This window comes from Acipenser ruthenus, chromosome 4, assembly GCF_902713425.1.
Source record: "Acipenser ruthenus chromosome 4, fAciRut3.2 maternal haplotype, whole genome shotgun sequence".
In the NCBI taxonomy this organism is placed as follows: Eukaryota; Metazoa; Chordata; class Actinopteri; order Acipenseriformes; family Acipenseridae; genus Acipenser; species Acipenser ruthenus.
In genome coordinates this window covers 19304792-19319903 of record NC_081192.1, presented here as the reverse complement: position 1 = coordinate 19319903, position 15112 = coordinate 19304792, and the positions used below count along the sequence as shown (strand labels likewise).

Here is a 15112-nt window from a genome sequence, read left to right as displayed (position 1 = left end):
TAATTTGGTAACTATTCACAAACCCCATTTGCAACATCTTACGACTGTTACATTTACAGTATTTGGCGGCAGAGCTACGGTACTATATTTTTTTCCATAATTTGAAAAATCAAAAGTGTAAATAAAACATTTATTATTATTATTATTATTATTATTATTATTATTATTATTATTATTATTATTATTATTATTATTGTTTTTAAATAAGAGTCAACCCTGATAACTGTATTTTGCTAATTGTGAGCAACAGAAATGTTATTTCATCCAGGAAACTTACTTACCAAATACAGCAGTACTATGTAGCTCACAAAACACTAAATGTCTATTGAGAGAAAAAACAAATTACTAACTAGGATGCCATGAGGTCGGCACATAAACGCCATATCTTTTGCAAATTAAACAATCGCTTAGAACAATCTAATGTCAGCACAAAGTAAACAATTGGTGTTCCTGGATTTAACTTGGTTTATTTTAATGTTCTGTGTGATGGTTCCTAACAAAATCCAAAGGTTGCTTAACATATTTCTATTGGATTCCCCAGGCATTCTATTCAGTGAGGCAATTATCAACCTTGGGGGTTTGTAATAAATGCTAGGGTGGTACTTCCCTTGGATAATATCTGTCAAAACTATTTAAGTCAGCAGTTCCAATGTGCGTTGAACAAAGGGTACCTATTGCTGAAGCGATAATCCTATAGCTTTACTGGTAGCATTGTTTTAAATTAATATGAAAATACTAAACTAATGGTCTGCAAGGACAATGATACAGGGGGGCCTTATTGGAGTATTTTACTAATTTTTGGAAATTATTTTGAACAGGAAAATCAGGAGAAAATGCTGAATTTGGCAAATTGTACTGGCCCAGTGCTTCAGCCCTGACAACTAGACTGAGGCGCCTCATCACAGCTTATCAGCGGTGCTACAAGAGGGAGCAGATGAGACAGGAAGCCATGACTAAGACTGACCGCCGGAGACGTCGCCCCAGGGAGGAAGTGAGAGCCTTGGAAGCAGAGAGAGAAGCCATTATAACAGAGAGGCGTCAAAAGTAAGAAACTCAGTTATGGGAGAAAGTCTGGAAGTTCAGTCCTGGGGATATTTTTATTTATTTAGTTCTTTAACATTCTGTTTGCAAAATACCAGGGCATATGTAAAGGAGGACAAAACTGCTGTTGATATATCTAAGGTTAAAGGTGGAAATGTTCACACAACACACACACACACACACACACACACACACCTTTGTTTTGAATTGGCCCAAAGTAACCAGTATTAATATGTTGACTTTTTTTTACAATTGTTTAGTAAGCTTGTGTCTATTTCTTTGTATTTCAGGTGGACCAGGAGAGAGGAAGCTGATTTCTATCGTGTGGTGTCAACATTTGGTGTTATGTATGATGCCAACAAGCAGCAGTTTGACTGGAACCAGTTCCGAGCCTTTGCTCGACTAGATAAGAAGACCGATGATAGTTTGGAGAAGTACTTCTACTCCTTTGTGGCTATGTGCAGAAGGGTGTGTCGTATGGCCCTGAAATCTGATGAAGGCAAGTTTCCTGGACTGTAAATGTTGCACCTCACCCCCACCGCTTTGTTTTTAAATGTGTGCCATTAAACAAAGTACATTTTAGAATTGATCTGCTTTCTTTCCTAAATACCACTGAGCTTGTTAAATGTAAACTGAAGATGCATTATGAAAGAAATTGAAAGTTTCTGTTAGTCTGTTTTCATAAAGCTTATGCATGTGGGTGGGGGGTTAAAACCTGTCAATTTTTGAAGAATTAATGCTGAGCAGTGAAATATTGAAGTATTTAAAGAGTGCTAACTTTTTTGTCTTTTTTGCCTCATTTTGCAGAGCCACCAGATCCCACAATTATAATTGAGCCTATCACAGAGGAGCGTGCCTCCAGGACTCTGTACCGCATTGAGCTCATGAGGAAAATCCGAGAGCAGGTCCTTCCCCACCCAGAGCTGGAAGAGCGTCTCAAGTTGTGCCAGGCCAGCCTGGACCTTCCCGAGTGGTGGGAGAGTGGCCGCCACGACAAAGACTTGCTGATGGGTGCCTGCAAGCATGGAGTAAGCAGGACAGACTACCATATCCTGAACGACCCTGAGCTTTCCTTCCTGGAGGCCCACAAAAACTTTGCTCAGAACAAAAGCAGTGGCCAGTTTAGCGGCACTCCCCTACTCAGCCAGACCCCTTTGCTGGCTCCATCTACACCTGCTTCCCAGGGCAAAAAGGAAGAGGACCAGGACCAGACCATAAAGCCAGAGGGGGCTGAGGTGCTGGAACTGGATGAGAATAAAACTGAAGTAGGATCTCCAAAGGCAAAGGAGGAAGAAGAGAAGGGGAATGAAGAAAAAGCAAGTAATGGTGAGGGGGCGTTTGCTGAAGATTCAAAATCTGCACCTGTCAAAGTGACGTGTGAAACAGAGACCGCCCCAGAAGGCCCAGAAGCATTTGCAGAGTTGGGGCCAAAATCCATCTCTGAGAAGGGCTCAGAGGAAGATGAGGATAAGATGGATGATGATAAATCTGAGGAATCTTCCCAAGCTGAAGGTATTTCAAATGACTGGGTTTCACTATTGGATTAAACCAGAAGCCCTGTCCCTTTTTCCTGCCGAAAAATAGTGGGGTGTGGGAATTGGACTGGTTTTAATATTTAACCGGCATGGTTTCTTTTGCAGTTGGTGTGGCTTCCCAGGGTAAGAACTTTGATGAGGAGAGCAATGCATCCCTTAGCACAGCTCGCGATGAGACTCGAGATGGTTTCTACGCCGAAGATGGGGAAACATCGATGGCTCAGATTCTTCAAGAAAGATCTTACTCCTTTTCCTTCTGGCCTAAGGTTAGTACTGTATTAACTGTTTTGGCCCCACAAACTGGAAAGCGACCATATCACCTATGCAAATAGGATCTTAAAATTGCCCATATTTTTGTAATGTGACCATCTGGAATGCGTTATTTAATGGGGAAACCCAAATAACTTGCCTTTTTGTGGAACATGCTGTACACGCATTTATCTTGATTTGCTTGTAGCTTATTTTTCTTTGAGTACAGACAGAACACAACTAAAGGAGCTGCAAATAGGACATTTATCTTGGGATTTGAAAATGCATGAGTGTACTCTTGTTGCGCTACTGGGTGTGTAAGGAAATTGTTCATTAGGTATCCCCTTGGTGGAGGCCATTTTTAGTGTATTAGACAATGCAGGAAGTCAGCAGTGCAGTTACAGTAAGTGAAATGACTTGCATTTCAGTGGCAAATGTAACTGAATATACTGTACAAAATATTGTTCAAATACTAGTACGAAATTGATTACTCTAGTGCTTTTGGACAAAGTACCGTTAAAGACCATGTACATAATTACTTCTAATTTAACTCGCTGGCTGTAATCTAAAACACTGGACAGACAGAAGTGTTTTAACCTAGTTATGTTGTAGTCTGTGCACTGACACAAGACTGGGAGCCAAGAGCCCCATGTGTGTGTGTGTGTGTGTTTGTTTGTTTGTTTTAATGCCCCAGTACAGTCATTGATCTGGGGGTAAGTCACATTACCTCTTACTAAGCCATACAATTGGGTTTAGCAGGACCCCCTTCTGAAAGATGGTTTCCCAGTTATGCTTTCCAGAGGAAATGGTATCTTGGTGAAATATGCCTGGCGCTCATTTATCAACCATCGGGAGATGTTCCACTGCTCATTACTGAAAATTATTTCTAATCTTTCCCCCTCTGCTGTACAGGACCGGGTAATGATCAATCGCTTGGATAATGTCTGTGAGACAGTGGTGAAGGGGAAGTGGCCTGTTAACAGGCGTCAGCTATTTGACTTCCCAGGCCTGCTCCCTGGCTACACTCCCTCGGCTATGGACAGCCCTTTGCAGAGGAGGAGCTTTGCTGAGCTCTCCATGGTGGGCCAGGCCAGTTACAGTGGCAGTGAGGACATTGCACAGTCTCCACAGATTTCAAAGGCAAGACTGAAATGCTCTGATGTACAAAAATGTTACCAAACAAGGTTTTCAGCCGAGTATAGCAGTTTTAATACTTGGTTTTGTTTACTTTCAAAGTAATAACAGGAATATATTTTACTGGCTTAATATTATAAACATCTTGTTTAAAATGAAAGGAGGCATTGTATAGTCATGTTTTAATGATTTGTTGTTTTTTTATTAATTTCTTTTTTTAGCAGGAAGATGCACTGAGCATGCCAGTTCCCCGGCAGCGCAGGCGACGAAGGAGGAAGATTGAAATCGAGGCCGAGCGGGCTGTCAAAAGGAGGAATCTGATGGAGATGGTGGCCCAGCTACGAGAATCCCACGTAGCCTCAGAGAGCCATGACAAAGCTGTAGACTTATCACAGGCATTCTGTGAGGCAACTGGTTCTACCTCAAATCTGTCTGCTGTTGCTTCCAAGTTTCTGTTGCCCAATGCCTCCACCCCTACTCCTGATGCCTTTAAAACTCAATTGGAGTTGCTGCAAGCTGGCTTTTCAGGCACACCCACCAGACACCTGATGAATGGCTCCATCCTGGATGGGGACCTACCCATGAAGAGGAGGAGAGGCCGGAGGAAAAATGTTGAGGGTCTTGATCTACTTTTCCTGGCCAACAAGAGGGCATCATTAAGTGCTGTAAGTATAGTAAACAAGGGCAAATGTATTGAATCCACACTAATAGTCAACAGAGTATTCCTGTGGAATGTGAGGAGCCTAAATACTTGTGTGTGTGTGTGTCCCAAGTTTCCGATCACAGTCGAAGACAGAAGTATTGGCACACTATGCTTATTATACCACAATTCAAGGTAACGGATTAAGGGCAAGCATTTAGTAAACTTCAACCAGTTTTTAATATAGCAAAAAGCAAAACACACACCATTTCTAGTAATTAACACTATCAAAAAACAAACTTATTTCATTTAATGGTATTTGTTCATGGAAAGTATTGGCACCCTTGTTTTAGTATTTCGTGTGATGTTTATGATCATTCTTAACCGGTGTTATATCTTGTTAGTGAAATCTGGGCCCATCTGGCTTGCATATTTATTTCCTTCAGCTCATAGATGGGATACAGGTTGTTTTTTTTTTTTCAGATCAGTCAAGCACATTTCTATTGGATTGGCATCTGGTAATTTGCGAAGGCCATTCCAGAAAACTTCGTTTTCTTTAAGAATTCCAGATTTGACTTGGCTGTTTTGGGTTCGATGACGTGTTGGAAGATTAACTGTCTGCCAATCAGCCTACTAGCAGACAGAATCATTGTACTTTTGTAGAATATTTTGATACATGACTGCATTCAGTCAATCTTCAATCACATTGTCTCCAGTCCGTAAACTGCTAAAACACCCCCATATCATGATTGAACCACCTCCACATTTAACTGTAGGTACAAGGTTTTCTTCATTTTTGAAGGCTTTTTTTTTTTTTTTCTCTCAGCATACTGTGGTCCATTTTTGGGGAAGTTAGATTTGTCTCCTTGGACCAGAAATTGTTGAATAATGCTTTGAGATTCCTGTTTGTATTTATTGGCAAATGTATACAACTGTGTTCCGGTGCCGTTGTACAGTTCTTTCATGCACTATTCCTGATGCGTTAAAATCTTTAACTCCTTGGCTGGATAATACCTAATATAGTTTGCCGCCCCCTTCCTTTTTGAGCATTCATGTTACTACACCATGAACAACAGATGTGTGTATTTCCATATATAATTAGAATGACATCTTTCAGGACCTGCAGCATAAGGAGTGCAAGCAAGGTCCTAATTGTTTTTCTCTGAGCTTTCACAAAGGAGTAACAGAACAACGCTTCACTTTGAACTTGCGACTAAACTATGAAATCCTTTTTAATAATAATAATCTTCCTTTATTCAGTAGCCACTGTTTGTCTATCCATGGTTGTTGTCACAGGCTTCTGCCGTTTTAAAAGAAGCTATGACGGTGAGTTATTGGAAAAACTGGACTTGCATTTTGCATTTCTTCTCTATCTTTTGCCGTTATATTCGGTGCTAATTTAGATTTGTTTCCGGAGCTCACCGATGGCCTTAGGAATCTCTCCATGGCTGAACTAAAGCTCGCACTGAAACCCCGCCACACTTCTCACTCTAGAAATAGCATGTATGTAGTCATGACATGCAGTGTGATAGTAGGTAGCAAATGTTTCATTTTTTGTTTTTTTTTGCCAAAAATTTAATTCCATGGGAGAGCAAATTCTGTGTGTTTTTTTTTTTTTTTTCTTCACGATTGCGGAATCCTGGAGGGACTAATTAATAGTACCATAGTTGTAGCTCTACCTCCCAGTACTGTAAATTTAACGTTCTTGATGTTGCAAATGGAAATTTGTGAAGTTACATACCAAACCAAATTACTCAATCTGAAATGAATGTATAAAAAAACACATGCATTTATCATTGTGGCATCCTCCTAAATGTGAACTACAGTCACCACCACGTAGAACGGGCATGTTTGTGTTAACATGATTACCCGCAGTAAGCGATGGATGGTATAATTTGTTTCAGTGTTTTCCAGAAAAATCCCAATTCAGCTCTATATCCTGATGCTGCTCCATAGCACGCCGCAGTGTTACAAGCTCTACCTGAAACGGTGTCTGTTTCAGGTAGAATGTCCTGGTCGCCAAAGTGACACAGATGAGTATTCTTCCTCTGGCATCCCTGTGGTGGTGTCAGAGTTTTGTTTTTTATTTTAGTCAGCACTCTCCTCTACAGAAACCCCAGCTTTTTTGAAGCAACGTTGCATTGTTTGCTGACTGACAGAGTTCCAAGCATGCTTTAGCGAGCACACAGCATCTAATAGACGTTTTATTTCCACTGAATTTTTGTGCTGATGCTCATCGCTTTTCTCTTTCCAGCCATGCTTGCTTGCTGTTGCAGTCAGTGCTGTTTTTTCAAACTGTAAATAAACCAGACACTGCGTACAGGGATTAAATAGCCAAGGGTACAGTACAGGGGTAATTGCTCAGTAACGAGGTGCAAACAGCTGATTGATCAACCTGTCAAGCTTTTACTACAGTAAAGTGTTGCCTTTTGTATTGAAATCTATGTGAATGGCAAGGCAACGAGGTGAAAACAGCTGATTGGTGGAATAGTAAGAGTGATTGCCCGAAATAAACTGCATGCTTAACACTGTATAAACGATGCCTTTGTTATTAAAATCAATGGGACTGGCAAATGCTGTCTGTCCGATAAACAGCTGCCCGAAATAACCCTTTACGGTGTAAGTGGTGGATACTGTAGATGTTTTGCCTTCTAAAATGGCTTTCTGGAGTTTAATCATGGCCATTATTACATCATTCACATCATTATTGCATCATGCATTGTCATGTTAACTTCATTTCAATGTGCATAAGAGTGAAAATTCCCTTTCACACTTCACTAAGAATTGCATCAGCACAATCTTGTCTCTTACACTCAATACATCCTTTATCAGTGTCAAGTTTTCAATTGTGCGTGTGTGTGAATCAGTGGTTGGAAATCCTGGCCTGTGATTTGGTTAAAACCTCATCAGTGCAAAAATAGATTTAACTATTACCCCAACATCCTTACACCACCGGGCAATAGTCTCCATCTGTTATGTGTTTGGTTCACATCACAGTCAGTCCTGCCCCTTTTCAGAGGAACGCCCTTCTCCCCTACACGCACAACAAGTGAAAATGGCTCAACACAGATTCTGTGAATTAACATAAAATTAATTACAAAACATACTACAAAAGATGCTCCAAACACTAAAATGGTGATTTAAATAAATCAAACACATGTTTGTGTCCTTTATAAACAAAACCAAAATAAAAAAAAACAAAGCTGAAATAGTTATCACCTAAAATGGGGAGGTACCGATTTAAAAATGTGTAATTACAAGATGAGATTCCCTGCTTTTACATTAATCTTCAATGTGTGTTTTCAGTACCAATCCTTGATAATGGGAAAAGCGTTTTCTGATATGAAATATTTAACTTCTCCTTGCGTTTTAAGGACGCTAATTGCTGGCCAGGGCTGCAGTTAGTTTGCTGTATATGACACGAGCTATGTGATTTAATTTAATCTCCATTATGTAATGCGGTATGTGTTTGTTTATACACGACATATTAGAAAGTAATAAACTGAGGTGTATGGTATTTTAATTGGATCATGATCCAACAATAAGTTGGAGGATAGTGCAGAATTTAAGAATTATAAGAACATAAAGTTTACAAAAGAGAGGAGGCCATTCGGCCCATCTTGCTCGCTTGGTTGTTAGTAGCTTATTGATCCCACAATCTCATCAAGCAGCTTCTTGAAGCATCCCAGGGTGTCAGCTTCAACAACATTACTGGGGAGTTGGTTCCATACCCTCACAATTCTCTGTGTAAAAAAACTGGGTCAACATTGTCAATACCTTTTTAGAATTTTGAATGCTTGAATCAGATCGCCGCGTAGTCTTCTTTGTTCAAGACTGAATAGATTCAATTATTTTAGCCTGTCTGCATACGACATGCCTTTTTAAACCCGGGATAATTCTGGTCGCTCTTCTTTGCACTCTTTCTAGAGCAGCAAGATCCTTTTTGTAACGAAGACTTTTGTATCAGTCTCTACTAACCTAAGCCTAGTAGGGATCATGTCTTCAGACAGGTACAGCCAATTTCAGACAATAATAATAAAAAAATTAATACAAATTAATAAATAATAATAATTCTAAAAACAATTGAAAGCATTTTCTTTATATGCAAAGCTACATGGATAAATATCTCTGGTCATATTGGCCTGTGACATTTGTTTATAAAATAATTTCTAAAACAACTAAACATCAAAGATTTTATTTTCTGTTTAAGTAAATAGGTTCCAGAAAGATCCTTAGCAGGCAGGGGTAACATACAAAACTGGACAATGTGTATTCACTTTAATTACTTGATAAGAGAACTACAAGTGCTTAATTTTAAATTAGGCCTTTTTGTATAAACTTCGGTACACATTTTAGTTCATGGACAGTAAGAGTAAGGTGTTTGTGTGTTAATAAAAGGTTTATAAACATGCTTTTCATGTCTTACTTAAATATATAAAAGGTAGTGGAAGAAAAAAATGACTAATCAGTGATTGTAAAAATAAAAAAATCCGCCAACCCTGTATTTGACACCCACTTATTATAAAGCAGTACAAATATAGGAATATAATAATAAGGCTTAAAAGAATTTGTTGGGAAATTAGGAAGTACTTGGGCAGTAGTGTGGAGTAGTGGTTAGGGACCTGGAGGGTTGTGGGTTCAATCCCAGGTGGGGGACGCTGCTGCTGTACCCTTGAGCAAGGTAATTTACCTAGATTGCTTCAGTAAAAACCCAACTGTATAAATGAGTAATTGTATGTAAAAAAAATGTGTAAAAAATAATGTAATTGTATGTAAAAATAATGTGATATCTTGTAACAATTGGAAGTCGCCCTGGATAAGGGCGTCTGCTAAGAAGTAAATAATAATAATAAAATACTTGTAGGAATAGGATGCATCACAAATTAAGGAAATGTCTCTCGGTCATCTCCTCCTGGATGCACTCGCATCATCTTGAACTCGACCTCTCCAAATCAGACACCCCTTCTCCCCCACTGCTAATCTCAATTCCTCTTGAATCCACCCTCTCTCCCTCCTCATCCATCAAGAACCTCGGTGTTACCCTCGACCCCTCCTGCTCCTACTCTTGGCACATCTCAACCTGGCACGCTCCTGTCGCTTCTTCCTCAGCAACATATGCAGAATTTGCCCCTTCCTCACCAACTACACGCAACTCTTAGTTCAGGCCCTGGTACTGTCCTGCCTTGACTACTGCAACTCATTCCTGGCCAGCCTCCCTGCCTCTGCTGTCCGTCCGCTCCAGCTCATCCAAAACTCTGCTGCCCGCCTTGTCTCTTCCCTTCCTCGTTTCTCCCATGCTGCTCCGCTCCCTCCACTGCCTCCCTATCGCTGCTCACATACAATTCAAAACTCTTGTACTCGCCTATCGCTGCCTCGACCTTTCTGCTCCATTCTATCTTCAGACTATTTTTCTCCCTAGACCCCCTCTCGCCACCTCCACCACTGGCAGATTTAGCTGTACCTCCCCAGACCCCGCTCCTTCTCCTCTCTTGCCCCTCAGTGGTGGAACGACCTTCCCACGGATATCAGGACTGCTCAGTCCCTGACCACATTCCGGTGCCTTCTCAAGACACTATAAGACACTATAACAGCATCTATAAACCTCAACTCTCGACCTATGATGTACTGTCACCCAATTGTACCAGTACTTGCATCATCTTGTACATGCACTGAACTGCTCCATAGTTTGCCGTATTCTACTACTGATCTGCAATGTGATATTTTGCAATGCGATACTTTGCAATGTGATATTTTGTAACAACTCCAAGGCGCTCTGGATAAGGGCTTCTGCTAAGAAATAAATAAAGATAAGAGGATTTAGGGGGATTAAGGACAGGACAAAATTAGATTAGAAGAGTGCAGTGAGGGGCTCGGTACAAAAGGTGGGTTAGTCTGATGCAGGTGATAAACAGGAGGCAAGGATTGTTGACAGATTAAAAGGTTTGAGAAGAGGTCTTGAATGCTAGCACAAGGAGACAGGGCATTAGAGGGAGGTAGAGTAATACAAATAAACCAAGCCATTTATTTCCTGTTTTGCAGGAGGATGTAGAAGTGACCAAAGCTTTTGTGGAAGGAGTGCAGACCCCACCACAACCACTGAGAAACATTCCATCCCCTGGCCAATTGGACCCGAATGCTCATATACCAGTTATTAACTTGGAAGATGGGACCAGGCTGGTGGGAGAAGATGCTCCACAAAACAAGGACTTGGTAGAATGGCTAAAGCAGCACCCCACTTACACTGTTGACATGCCAAGTTATTTACCAGTAAGTAAACTAAAAAGCATGTGCATGTCTGAGCATGGTCAGTGTTTAATTAAAACTGTTTGGATGGTGAACATCTGACCTAAAATCTGTTCTGCTGCAGTTTAAAACTTTCTACTTGTGGTTTTTAAAGCCAACTTTTTGCTTCTTACAGAAGAATGAAGATCTACTTCTGTCTCCGTTTCAAAAGCCGAAGCAGAAGAGACATCGGTGTCGAAACCCCAATAAGATAGATATTAACACCCTGACTGGAGAGGAGAGGGTGCCTGTAGTAAACCGCAGGAATGGCAAAAAGGTATGTAGTGACTGGTCACCTTCTGATGTAGTTTGGATGTAGTTCAGAATTCTTGCCCTAAAGGCATGAATTACATATACCCTTACTCAGGGTAAATGAGTGATTTAATTTTATGCTGGGAGACAAACTTTTGTGGTGGTTTTTTTTTTTTTTTTTTTTTTGTAGATGGGTGGAGCTATGGCACCTCCAATGAAGGACCTGCCAAGATGGCTTGAAGAAAATCCAGAATTTGTAATTGCTCCTGACTGGACAGATATCGTAAAGCAGTCGGTGCGTATACATAGGGGTAGATTCACAGATCCTTACACTTATCTTGAACTATCTTTCCTAAGGTGGTGTTAGGTAATCCAAGATAAGTGCTAATTGGGGTCAGTGAAAGTAACATAGTGTGCTGCTGTTACCATGTATGAATGTGCCAATTAACTTTTGTATGTTTATTTTGTATTGTATTTGAAGTTCTTAAACATTACCAATTATGTGGTTTGTTTGTTTGTTTGTTTTCTTCTAACCAACGATCTCCTGTAGCTTGCAAGGCTGAGTAATTCCTGAAGAGGAAGGTTCAGGATGATTTATCCACTATTGACTGTACATTTTAAATGTGTTTTCTCCTTTTCACAGGGCTTTCTTCCAGAGTCCATGTTTGACCGCCTTCTTACTGGACCGGTGATGCGAGAGGAAGGATCAGGTCGCCGAGGGAGAAGGCCAAAGAGTGAAATTGCCAAGGCAGCAGCACATGCTGCTGCGGCTGCAGCTGCCACAGCCTCCTCTTCAGGCATCAATCCCCTGCTGATGAACAGCTTGTTTGCAGGGATGGACCTCACCAGTTTGCAGAACCTTCAAAACCTGCAGAGCCTGCAGCTGGCCGGCCTCATGGGATTCCCGTCTGGCCTGGCCACAGCCTCTGTGGGAGGGACAGGTGATGCTAAGCATGCAGCTGCCATGCTGCCACTGATGCTACCTGGCATGGCAGGGCTACCCAACATGTTTGGACTGGGTGGGCTTTTCAACAACAACCTGGCTGCTGCAGCAGTAGCCGCTTCCAGCACTGCCTCCACTGCAGGGCAGGGGGAGACAGAGGATGGAACATCCAAGATTGAAGAGAAGAAGGATGAAGACCGTGAAGATCAGGAATCTGACAAATCATGTCAGGTCTCTGGTGAAACAAACAGTGACAGCTCTGCTGCTGCAGCTGCAGCCACCGCTGCAGCCGCAGCCACCGCTGCAGCTGCTGCGATGTCCACCAACCCTCTAGCCTTTAACCCATTCCTGCTGTCCTCCATGGCCCCTGGTCTCTTCTACCCCTCAATGTTTCTTCCCCCCAGCTTGGGAGGGCTCTCCCTCCATGGGTTCTCGCAGGCCACACTGGCTGGACTGCAGAATGCTATGGGCGGCAGTGGTAGAAGCGAGGATAAAGAAGATAAAGAAGCTGATACAGATGCCAATCTTGGTACCAAGGAGGAAGATGGGGTAAACGCCCTGGAAGACAGTGACACGGATGAGAGCCAGAACAAAACTGCGGATTCCTCTGTGTTGGAGGATGAGTTGGGCCCGGGTGAGGAGCTGGATTCGCTTGACGGTGCAGAGGAGGTGGAAGAGGATGTGAACGATGAATAAAAAAAGCACCTGAGCTTCCCACTCCTTCTGCTTCACTGTTTAAAGAAGTGTTTTAAACTTTGACAATTGGTTAGTCCTACTGTTTACATGCCAATTAAATGGCCAAGCCTTTGTATTTTGGCTTTATTGGCATTTTTTTTTTTTTTTTTTTTTAAAGCAAAAAACAAACAAAGCTGTCTAACATGTAGCAAAAACAAGAACATGTTGCACAGATGTTAAGGTGTTTTGTGGTCCTTAAGTATTGTGCAGTGCATTATTTGTCATCCTAGGACAGTAATGAAATTGAAAATCTTTTAGGAAATTAAATGTCATAATAATGCTCTGCTGTTTTTTCCCTTACCATTGGTATTATGTTGATGAGCAGCAATTTAATCCAGTGGTGTACAGTTTAACGGCATTATAAGTAACTGCTGCTGAAAAGGAAAATGAAGATGTATATTTAACTAACTTTTTTTTTTAACAACTTTTTGTTAAGATCAGGATGAAATTCATACATATCATGCCTGCAGACTCTGACACTGAGTTTCACACACTGACAATCTAAACAGAAGTGTGAAGGTCTCGACCTGGAGGCGCAGCAATAACTAAGGCAGCTGTTGAATGTTAGATTGTTCTCCGAATAACACACCTGACGGGTGACCATAAGATAAAAACTACAGTCAATTGATCTCATTGTTTAATGCACTGGTATATAAATAAATAAATAAATAAATGATCAGGTACATTTCTCCTAATGAAAGGACTTTGTTACTTTAGCCACAAAGCTAAACAGCATTACCTCAATTCTAACTAGCCTTGAAGTTTACAGACATGACTTTGTAAATGTTTTTTTTTTTTTCTTTTGTTGTGATGGTTTTTTGTTTATCATGTATGATAAGATGTAAATTGCTGTAAACTGTAGTAATGATGCTTTTAATAAAAGTGACTTGATATTCGTCTAGGAAACCAAATCAGAATGTATGGTCTTTATATAGGTTTCTTTTCTTAGAAACTCATTCAGCGATCTAGCCTCTTTGTAATTAAATGTAGTAGTGTTTTGTTAAAAGCATCTCTGATCCCTCTTTCTTGTATGTATGAGACAAGAAGTGAAGACAATAAGGGTTTCACACCACAGGCAAGGGAATAATCGTTTTCATAAGAGCAATATATTACTGGTTATTCATACTGCTTTGAGCATCAGTCTAGTTAATGTGTTTTTTTTTATTTTTTTCCTGCATCATACTAAATACCTTAAGGGAATAGATTTCTTTGTACAATAATGTTACTGAAAAATAGTTTTTGAAATACTGTTTTTTTTTCTTCAGATATCCCAAAGTCTTGAACCATGCCATATGCTTGTAGTGTAAGCTTTTGGATTTCATTAACAGAAGTGAAGTTTCTGCTCTGGAGCCACTATTGATGCAATCTCTCTATGTAAAGATGATAAAAGGGAAGTTTTGCATAACTCCCCGCCCACAAACGCTTTGCAGTACTTGAGTCTAGGAGCATTGGACACTCTTGCAGGTTTGTGAATCAGTATGTGGCTGCATGTGTGATGTAAATATGTAAAACAGGCTTACCTACACACAGAATAAAGTGCTTGGAGAATAAACTTTTTTGGCTTTCATTTTTACTGTTCTTGTCCTGAACCTGTTTTAAATGGATTTCAGAGATATCTTGGTTTGCAAATCAGTTTTGGGGTGTGTGTTTAATTCTAAAACTTTCCTTCCTACAGTCCTGGATATTTCGAATCGAACATCCTCTTTTTGCTATTTTAATTACCTTGAATATTTTGTTTTGTAAAAAGCAGAGCTCCAAGCCTTGAGTTCTCTGCTGTCCTGAATTTTCTAATAGCCGTATATCAAGTAAAGCTGGTAAAGAGGTTTCCCTGAAGCAGACTAGCCAGCAAGATTTTGGTGATGACCAGTGGTGTCCGTACCTCTGTGCTCCATACATCTCAAACAAAGCAAGGCATGGAAGTCACTTGAGTAAACTAAAACATACAAGGATTGTAGAAAACCTTCAATCTAAGAAAGGCGACCATGTAGTTCATGACTACTGTATAGTTCTTCATTAAGTTTTCTTTGGATCAAAGGTGGGGCTTCATGCCAAAATACTCTTATCAAACCTGTAATGTATTCCCTCCCCCAAGATATCCCAAAGTCTTGACCCATACATATGCTTGTAGTGTAAGCTTTATGGATTTCATTATACAAAGGTATTCTTGCCATATAAAATACATACTTTAGGAGCATTGCCTGTGCACTCCTTCCTGGTAATGCTTATATTTTCTTTGGCAATGGGAGCCTTGATTTAATTGTCTTTAAAGAATTGTACATGACTGCATGAAAGATAACCTTT

General features: G+C 40.5%; 1 protein-coding gene across 3 annotated transcripts in view; it reads left to right on the top strand.

The window, feature by feature from the left end:
- The window catches only part of LOC117400324 (chromodomain-helicase-DNA-binding protein 7-like), a 72226-nt gene extending 57863 nt beyond the window's left edge, over window positions 1–14363 (top strand). For 2 of the 3 annotated variants that reach the window (XM_034000114.3, XM_059022165.1), the window contains 10 exons: window positions 819–1044; window positions 1332–1540; window positions 1849–2553; window positions 2682–2842; window positions 3738–3965; window positions 4181–4624; window positions 10639–10866; window positions 11018–11158; window positions 11324–11428; window positions 11777–14363. In XM_034000114.3, the coding sequence (XP_033856005.3) occupies window positions 819–1044; window positions 1332–1540; window positions 1849–2553; window positions 2682–2842; window positions 3738–3965; window positions 4181–4624; window positions 10639–10866; window positions 11018–11158; window positions 11324–11428; window positions 11777–12772 (3443 nt within the window). In that variant the 3' untranslated portion in view covers window positions 12773–14363. The remainder of the gene's footprint in view (window positions 1–818; window positions 1045–1331; window positions 1541–1848; window positions 2554–2681; window positions 2843–3737; window positions 3966–4180; window positions 4625–10638; window positions 10867–11017; window positions 11159–11323; window positions 11429–11776) is intronic. The other variant, XM_059022166.1, reaches the window with a different exon arrangement.
- Window positions 14364–15112: the final 749 nt, after the last annotated feature.